This window comes from Phaseolus vulgaris, chromosome 8 (assembly GCF_051622355.1).
Source record: "Phaseolus vulgaris cultivar YP4 chromosome 8, ASM5162235v1, whole genome shotgun sequence".
Lineage (NCBI taxonomy): Eukaryota > Viridiplantae > Streptophyta > Magnoliopsida > Fabales > Fabaceae > Phaseolus > Phaseolus vulgaris.
Genome location: NC_143505.1, coordinates 21585871 through 21596318, shown reverse-complemented (window position 1 = coordinate 21596318; position 10448 = coordinate 21585871). Strand labels below are relative to the sequence as shown.

Sequence of the window (10448 nt, the reverse complement as noted above, 5' to 3'; positions counted from 1 at the left end):
ACTTCAGCAAATCACAGGAATGCAGCGAACAATACTTCAACCTCGATCGAATCAGCGATCAATCGGAGAAAACAGTGCGAAACTGTGCAAGAAAACTCAAGAACACCGTAAGCCTTCAAAGAAAACCACAATTTCGCCAGAAACCACCGCTTCCCCGCGAACAACCAAACAAGCGAAAGAACTCGAACTTCCACCAAACAGATTACGCGTAAGCAGCAGAAAACCTTACTCCACCGATCGAAAAGCCAAACGAACGGTTCAAAACGCAAATTCACCGAACGAAACTCAAGCAAACAGCGAACGATGGTTGCACCAGCACACAACCACGCAGAAAACTTCGAAAACTTCCAAGAACTCACGCTGTGGATGGGAGCGAGTTTTACACGGTCCCACGGTGGGCGCCTGATGATCCTGCCCGTTGACCGGAACGCTGGAAACTGCCGCGTCAAGGGATCGACGTGCACACTGCTTCTCACCCCCGTTCCTCTTCGGGATCTACCTCAAGAACCTGCAAAGAAACAGCACGGCGCCGCTGCGGCCGATCACACTCCAACGCTCAAGTCAGTGACGGTATCACCAAATACTAAGAACAAGAACCGTGCAAATCCTCTCTCACAGTCAGCTCTATCACTCGCAAGCGTAAAGTGTATAAACTGAACGTGCGTACCTCAGAAAGTTTGTTAAGAACTCTTATATACCTGGTGGCTTTCTCTCTCCTGGCAGTTACAGACTCGGACACGTGGCTCGCATCCAACTGTACACGTGCCATCATCTGGAGGCTCCCTGACTTGGCGCTGCTTCTACTCTCATTTTGGCTAAGTTACTTATGCATGGTACTGCCCAGTGCATAGCTAACTTAGGAGTGCGATCTCTACTGGAACTGGCGAGTTAGGGGCCTTCATACACCTTCCCTGTGGTCTCGCCGGCCGCCTTCATAATCTGCTTCTCCTTCATCTTCGGCGATGTGCTTTCTCTGGCGATCTCCAATGACTAGGTCGCCTGAATCTACATCGGGCGACTTCATCTTCAACCTGGCGATCGCCTATTCTGGTAATCTGGAAATCGGAACACGCCAACTTAACAACTGGCGACTACACGTGCCCCCCGACTTCCTTCCCTTCTGCCAACCTGGCGCCTTCTCAACACGCCTACACTGTAGCAGGATGTCACGTCATCACACCCGACCACCAGGGCGGTACACATGTGATGCATACGAAAGGTGTGATTGTAAAAAAAATCATTAAATGTGATTGTAAATATTAAAAAAATTTAGTATTTAAATTAGATTCTATTATCGATAAATAGTTTTTAAGTTGTTATCTAATTAGTTACTTAGATTTTAACTACCAACTTTAGAATCTAAATGATTGGTAATTAAAACCTAGGTAGCTAATTAAATATCAATCTAAAAACTATTTATGAATAATATAAATTAATTTAGATATCAGTAATTTTTTTATTTTCTAAAATAGTATCTAATTTAGTTAATATAGCTAGTAATTATTTTTCTATCTCTAAAATTAGTTTACATTTAATAATTTTCTAGTAGTGTGCATTGTTTCCCGCAAAATACATTAAATTTCTTATTTAAAGTTACTTTTTGCCTTCCATTTTGCTTTTATGCTTTCATTTTGAAATTCTACTTCGACATCCTTTACAAGTGTTTATTTTTCGCATTCTCTAATCAAGTTGTCACCCTCCCATTTTCTCCATCTTAGGTACGCCACTTTCAACCATGTTTTCATCTTCTTCTTTTTCTTATTCTTCTCATGGTGGTACCTCCCTTGTTTAGATGGAGGTAGGCATTGGAGAAAATTCTTTATTTTGAGACTCATATCGACTCCTTCTCCTTAAAGGGAGATTTTTTTGGAGGTTTTGACCTTATCCTCCTAGGATATAGTTGTTGTAGAGGCTCCTCTAGTGTTGGAGGTTGGATTCACCATCTTCATAAATCAAACCCAAAGAGAACATAAATAGAAGGTTTCCGACCAAAAAGGTATTGTCAAGTAGGCTTGAGTACCTTGAATGGAAACAAAAGTATAAGTTTCCCCTATCTTGAGATTTCGTGTACAACTAGGTGTTTAATGAGTTAGTTGAAAAAAATCTTAGAATCCTTTAATGTGTACCATAAAGAAAAGGCAACCAAACTTATTTTTGTTGTGAAGGAATGTTTTACTTATAATGGTAAAAGCATGTAGTTGATGGTGAAGACTTCACCTTTGTGCATGAATTTGTTTTTCAATAACCTAGATTGTTTATTTCCTTTATCCATATGTGAGTATAAAATATTGATGGCAATGAATGTCCTTCGAAATAAAAAATATTTATTTGACTTGATCATCTTTTAGTTAAAAATATTTATCTGACTTAACTTTGTATCTTAGAAAAAAACATTTATCAAACTTGATAATCTTTTAATAAAAAATATTTATTTGACTTTAATAGAACTTAGCTGAAAATATTTATCTAACTCAATTGAAAATATTTATTTGAATTTAGAATTTAGATCACAACTTAAATACGAGCAGACTTTTTTTATTATATAAAGTAAATACATTTTTATGGATGTTTCTAATAGAAGAAAAATGTGTCAATATATGGAAATGTTTCTTGTTAAAAGTTTACTAGGAAAATCCCTAAGGAACAAAAACATATTCAAAGGAAAAGAGTACATCATTCCATAATTGTGAAACAACAAATAAACTGTGATAAAATTTTATATTTTTTGCTTTCCAAGTTCTTGGAAATAACTTGTTAGCGAACTATTCAAACTTGTATTCTCCATTCTGCAATGATTTAATAGTCCGATATGAATCATTCCAATTTGGCGCTAATTTTGTTTGGCTTTCCATACTAGATCTCCTTTGTGGAAAGCTCATTCCTTGACATGTGTGTTGTCCAACTAAGTTGCAATGTTTTTAGTGGCTTCTTCCTATATTTTTCCATTTTCTTGAACTTTTGTAGATTAGGTCAAACTCCACTTGTAAATTAGCATTATTGTTTCTTCATTGAATAGTTTCCTTAACCAAGATATTTCACCCAACTTTACTAGAATCATGGTGTCTCATATCGAAGTCAGAAGTAGGGTTTCCTTATTAGAAGATTAAGGGTTACAATGATAACTCTAGTGGATACTTGGTATTTATTTGACTTTTCATGTGTATAACCTTCTTCTTAATCTCATATAGAATTACTTTTTTGTTTGTTTTTTGCTTAACCATTGGTCTGTGAACTTCTTACTAATGATAATCAATTATTCCTATCAAGTTGTTGAAAAAATTCCTCAAAACCATTATCTATGAATAGTTGGTCGTTGTTAGATATGAATGAGTGTAAAACTCCATGATGACAAATAAGTTCTTCCAAAATAATTTATGTACTCTTTAAGCAATGATTGTGGCTAGAGATTTGACTTTGATTTATTTAGTGAAATGGTCAATAGCCACAATGAGGAAATTGACTTGTCGGCCAAAGGAAATTGTTTGAGGATATCCATTCTCTAAGTGGTGAAAGGCCAATGAATGACTATGACATGTAGCTACTCGGGTGGCATTGTATGAAGAGAGACAAACTTCTGGTATTCTTTACACTTTTCAATAAAGAGTTGTTCATTCCTTAGAAGGGTAGGTTATTAATATTCAACACAAAATACTCAAGAGGCAATACTTTGCATTCCTAAATACATTTCACAAATACCTTAATGCAACTAAAAGATCATGTATTTTGTTTGCTCATCATCTAAGCATTTGAGTAAAAGGGGAAAAAATTCCCCTTCTGAAGAGTTTGTTATTGAACAAATTGTAATATGAAGATTTCCTTCATATTTTTCTAGACTTTAAATATCACTTGGTAGCATGTCATTATTTAAATATTGAACATGAGAGTCATTCGTGTTTGTTTGCCTAAACAAATTTATAGGTTGTTGTCATTATCCTAACTTAGAGATGTGACAATTTCTTATAGTAATTTCTAGGATTGCCCTACCTTTTTGGTGTTGGCGAGTTTTGGATATCACATAAGCTTTGGCGTTCTATTCTTAATGCACATGAGTGATGGTGAATCTATCAAAATGATCAACCAAATTTTTGGTAATATGGAAATATTTTTGAAATAAGGTCTCTTTGACTTGGTATTAGTCATTTTTCTTGTTGATAAGTTGTGAGCCATTTTAAATCTTCAATTATTTGATTCCCATCTTTGTGGAAAATCTTAAACCACCAATGAAGGTTTCATAGTCAGCTTGGTTGTTGGATGTTTCAATGTCAAATTGTAATGTTTGTTCTAAGATGATATCTCCATGTCCTTCAAGAATCACATTGGCTCCTCTTTCCTTATTTGATGAGTTACCAATTTCTTAAGGCCCACCTTTCGTGTTTTTCACCGAGCTTAAATAGCTTGACAAGAAAGTTAACAAGGAACTGGACCTCCATTGATCTTTGACTACTTTATCATATTTTAAATTCCAATGGCTTTACTGATCACATTTTCATCTTTCGTACTAATTTGGATTTCTAAATACTTGCTTAGTTAGATAATAAATTATTACTATAATGTCAAAACTCTAGAAATAAGGGTGTAAATGTCCTACTAAAAATGAGGGTGAGAATGAGTTTCTCAATAACTTGGTATTATTCCTTGACAGCTTGTAGTGTTCTTCATGGGATGCAGACATGTTTCTTTTTTTTTTACCTTCTTTGAGTACAAGTTTAGAGGATAAGAATCATGCTTGATGGTGGATGACAAGCACAAGCAAAGAGGAAATGACATGCTTGATTTTCTACAACATTCCTTCACATTTTGCATTCTAGTTCAATATTTGTGAACCCTTGAACAACTTGAAAAGGGCTTGGCCAAATTTGTAAGGAATCTAGAAAGTGATGCAACATAAAATAATCATATAGATATTTATTTAAATACAAGGTTAGATTAGTCTATGTGTGTATAGTTTGATGTTTTATGCACGTTCCATCTGATTTTATATGCACCTTATCAAGCGTGAGAAACTACAACCTAGTGTTGTATCGTGTGTCAGACAAAACACTTGCATCTTATAAGATCTTATTGTTGAAGTCATTCATCTTACAAAAGATGCATGATTCATATGCTTTGTAGTTTTCAACACTTAATCAAAATTATAGGGTGTTGGATTTTTCCTTAACATGTTCATTTGAGTTAGATGAATTATCTTATCTTTCAATGCTCAAGCACTTCGATTTGGGGGAAGGTTAACACCTATAATCTTGGAAATGAAAGGGTGGTTCTCATTGGTGCCTTTGCATGTTAGGTTAATCTACAAGGAACATAAAAATTTCACAACGTGGGAGACAAAAGCTACCCCTAGTTGTTTGGATTTTGTTTCTTTTTTCTCCTAGCGCTTTGTTTTTCGCTTGACATGTTTGGTCAGTTGTTTTTTTAATATTGGCATAATCTCATATTTGTGATTCAACAACATGCTTTATGAGACTAGTATCATGACTTTGTCGATCATCCTCAATATTTGTGGTTTTCGTTCATGAACTAAAATATCTAGTTGGTCACGAGAAATTTAGAGATTGTTGTGTTATTGTTGGAGATCAGCTTCAGTTGTTGTCAAATAAGTTCCAAGTCTTTTGCTAGTCGAACCTAGATGTTGTTTTCGCTCTACTTTTACATGGTTGCAATTTTATCCTACATTGTCACATTGTTATTTTGAAAAAAGACTCTGTATATATATTGAGGTTGTTGACTATTTTACATGGTTGCAATTTTATTTTACATTGTCACATTATTATTTTGAGAAAAGGTTATATATATTGAAATTGTTGACTATTGTTGAAGAATTCATATTGTTATTTGAAAAAAAAAATATTATATTTGATTTCTAGTAAGAAGCATAAATGTGAATAATGATTTGTGAAATTTTACTTAAATCTCATGGACATTAGATATTCTTATAAAAGATTGGACATAGTTTGATGAATTGTGAAAGGAACAAATTCTCTCTGAATTTCTCAAGAATGAACTTTGATTTTAATGTTTGCGAGTACAAATTAAATGTTACTTGCCGAAAAATTTCCAATACTTTATATGATTTCAAACTAATGCTATATACAATAAATATATAAAATTAAGTAAATATTTCTTTTTAACAAATATTAATGTTTGTAGACCTTTGAACCTCTACAAATAAAACTACCAAAAGATATTTCTATCTTTACGAAAGCTACTTTCACTCAACTCAGGTAATCAAATAATTAAATTATTTTATACTTAATTTGATTTTAGTATCGATAATAATTGAAACATACAAGAATGAGTACAGAATTCAAACACACTTATTATATAATAATGTAACTTATAATTATAATTAACATATGAAAAAAAAATTGAGACGTTATTTTTACTATTGTAATTTCTTTAATAAATTAAAATTTACCTTTTCGACTTAAATTCAATTCTATTGAGTTTTTATAATAGCTTTAAAAACAATTTTAGATGATGTTATTAGTTAATTATTTACTTTTACTCAATATAATTTTATAAATAGTTTTACAATCAAATTAATAATAAATAATATTATTAAATTCATTTCAATTGTTGTACGTTCAAAAGAGAAAAACCAGTGTATCTATGCACTGAAAGAAAGAAAAAATCTCTATTATTTGAGTTATTTTGTTATTATTAAACTAAATTTATGCTTCTTTTTAGCTCTAGTATATATAAAATACCTATAACTATTAATAATAAAAAAAATTGTAACGGTAGCTGTTTTTAGTTGCATAATTTATTACTAATTTTACTTTTATAAATATATATATATATATATATTATAATTTTTTTATATTTAATTAACTACTACTAATAACAAAAATACCTATAATTAAATTATAAAAATTATTTAGTTTACAATTATTTTTATAAATTTAATAACACGTTTTATTAATAACTATGATCTTTATTATAAATATATTTCTTTTGTGTTGTCGGTATATAATCTTTTCATCTTAATTTGAAAAAACATTACAAATAAAGGAACGATCTCTTACAATATATATTAACAAATGATAATACTCTAAGAACTTTTTATATAGAAACAGCCTGGTTAATTACTTATTATTAACTTCGTTTTTTTTATTTAATACACATTTTTTATTTAAAACATTCAATAAATATGATAATAACGACAAGACTCTTCTTACAAGTTCCAACCAGAACCTGCTGTGAGCACACGTGATATTCGTTCCTCCGACCGAGAATGCCAACAATGTTCCTTCGCCGCATTTCTATGCATTAATCTTCATCATTTTACTATCTATTTAAAAAGCCACATAAAATTATCAAAATGTTCTTCATATATATCATAAAATAAAATTCGTTAAGTCAAACATATTACTTCTTCTGTTTAATAATACAAGTGTTGTTTTATATTATCTTTTACAAATTGAAAAAATAGATAAGAGAGTACAACTAACTTTAATTTCTTTTTGTTTTTCCAAAAGTCAATTTATGACAACATTCTAAAAATATTACAATGACACTATTACAGTCTTATCCAATATTTTTTTTACATGTCCTTTAATTAATTTATAATAGTATAACAAACTTCACAACTCAATTAAAGCAGCACTATAAATGAAAAATAATTAACATCATCTTAAAATATTAAACCCTAAACTTTACAGAGTGATGGTACTTAAATAGATAAACTAAAAGTTCTAAATTAAATAAGTTTTGCACTACAATTCTGCAAAATAGACCCTTCCCTAAGAGCATAAACAAAACTTTGATTATTTTATTAAATTATACTAATGATAATCTAATAAACTGTTCTATTTTGTTCATCTTGTCCGAGGACACGTCCAGCTTCCAAAACGGTGTCGTCGAACCCCACCAACCTGCAACTAACTCCGTTCACAGACATCCGAACCGGGTCCGCGGTTCGGCGACACGGACCAAACCACTTGTTCTGCATGAACCGGTTCTTCCTCCAGGGCGGAACTGGAAGGCCCTTGTTCTTGAAACTCCGCCTCAACGCGTCGCACAGTGTTGAAACGGTGCGTTTCAGCTCATCCGCGCATCCGACGAAGACGCCGGGAACGACAGCAAGCACATCCGAGAACCGTCGCGTCGGCCGCGCGATCTCGAACTGCGCGCGGAAGTCGAGGTCCACGAAGTATCGCCACATGGTGGCTCCCGACTGGACCACGTCGATAAACTCGTGGCTCCCGCCGGAGGCGTCCGGCGCGGTCTCGCACACCGCCGCGTTGTGCCGCCTATCCCGGAGAAACGCCGCAACGTTCCGCCGGAAGAGCTTCGGGTTTCGTTCCCGTAGAAATGAGAACTTCTCCGCGGCTTCAGAAACATGCGCGATAAGTAATTTCCGGAAAGGGTCTGCATTGTAAGAAAGTGAGATTGCGACACTGGCTGAATCGCTCACCGAATCACCCGAGTCTTCGGTTGAGTCGACTCGGTCACAGTCCGAGTCATCGAACACCGAGTCCTCCCTACACTTGTCAGCGTCTTCTTCAAGGAAACCGTGGACGAGATAAGATAGGGAGAGGGAGTCGCTGTCACCGGAAGATTGAGTGCCGGAGTTAAAATTGCAGTGATCAGCGCCGACGAGTCGGGCTCGGGCCTGGTCGTCGAACGGGTCGGTGACTCGTTTCTTCCTTGGGAAACTGGGCATTGGGTGAGTTATTGAGAAAAAGGGAATATTTTTTGAAGTGGGTTTTGAGGTGAGTGGTGAGAGAATGGTGGTGGTTTTGAAGAGGGGGGAAAAGAGAAATGCAATAATGGAAAATAGAGAATTTTGTGGAGAATATTCGTGGAAACTAGTTTGCACTTTGGTGGTGTGATTTTTAATTGAAAATTAATTAATAATATGCTTCACAAAGTTGGCATATCCTGTGTAATATTGAAGTACAGGTGGTGGTCAATAACTACACGTTTAAGGAAAATAACCAATAATGGGGACGTGAGTGCGAAATAAATGGTTACTTGTAGTGTAAATCCCAAGGTATCCCTCTTCATCATAAATCATTTGTATTAATGTTCAAAGCAAGAACAAATGAAAAAAAAAAAAGTGATGTGTGAGCATTTTTTACAACATAACTCTATTAATATAAATGTTATATAAACACTTATGTAATTGTTATTAAAATCTTTTCATTAGTTTTAATTTTTCATGTTGTTTATCATAATGATAAAAAAGTTTTCTTTTTGTTTTGAATCATAAAATCAATTTAAAATACTTTATATATATATATATTAAATTTAATTTTATAAAACTAATTTAATAAATTAAGATATCCACTTGTATGGACCAGAGCGCTTAGAGCTCAGCGCTCGGTGGTCGGACCTCGACACCTGCCATAGGCAGGTCAGCTCGGCTTTTGGACCAAGTTACGCGGTTTCTAAGACTAAAACTTGTTACTTCTTGTTTCTTATAAGTCATGTACTGACTTGATTGTCGGAGTGCAATCAACAGGCAGGACTCACTCTGTCTCAACGGAGTCGCGTTCCAACGGAACAAAGGGAAGAGCAGATTCCAACAGAGATAGACGGAGCCAAAGCTTGTCACTAGAGTCAACCAGCGAGAAGGTTAACCGGTAAGAACATTTGGCACCCATCGTGGGGCCCGATAAAACCAGGTCCCACCTGCAGTCGTACTCGAGTTCTTAGACCTGATAAGGAATACGAGGCGAGGTCCTTTAGGATCTGAAGGGAGTGACAACCCCACCACACACCAACTTATGGAGTGACTGCTCTCCAGGAGGCGATAGCGACATCCAAGGCTATGCAGGAGAGGCTCATGGCGGAGGTCCGAACCGAGCAGGTGCTCAAGCAAGACCAGTTCATGGCAGAAATAGATGCGTCACAGACGAGTAATGAGGAGTTACGCAAAGCCAACGAGGAATTACGTAAGGATCTACAGCAGCTGGGCGAATGCTCCACAGGGAGCGAGGCCTGACTACTCGACCAAGGGCTCGCTCTAGGCCATTTTCACAGGCGATTATGGACGCATCCATTGTCATACTAACGAGTTTCATAACGCCTAAGATTATTTTTACAGGTGCGGAAGACCCTGAGGCCCATCTTACAACATTTAATGCCTAGATGATGATCTCAGGAGGAACGAATGTTATGCATTGCAAGATTTTCATGGGCACGTTCACATACACGACATTACAGTGGTTTGTTGGCCTCCCAAATGGTCACATCACCTCTTTCAATCAATTTTCTGGATTGTTCAGGGAATAATTCATTGTTAACCAGGCTCAATCGCCAGCACGGCGAGCACCTTACGCACCGAGGAAGATTCAACCCAGGACGAAGGCGAGAGATGACCTGCCATTCCGACCAAAGTTCAGAATGACATACAAGGAGTTGTTGGCTATGTCGGGGATGACAAACAAACTGAGGTTCCCCCCAAAATTTGAGAGGAATTTGGAACCGTGCAAGGAGATCTG

At 35.3% G+C, this 10448-nt stretch overlaps 1 protein-coding gene across 1 annotated transcript; it reads right to left on the bottom strand.

Moving 5' to 3' along the window:
• Positions 1-7608: 7608 nt before the first annotated feature.
• On the bottom strand, positions 7609-8783 carry LOC137824756 (uncharacterized). The gene has a single exon (XM_068630431.2). It carries the CDS (start codon positions 8663-8665, stop codon positions 7796-7798), a length of 870 nt encoding a protein of 289 aa, XP_068486532.2. The 5' UTR covers positions 8666-8783; the 3' UTR covers positions 7609-7795.
• Between the last annotated feature and the right edge of the window lie 1665 nt (positions 8784-10448).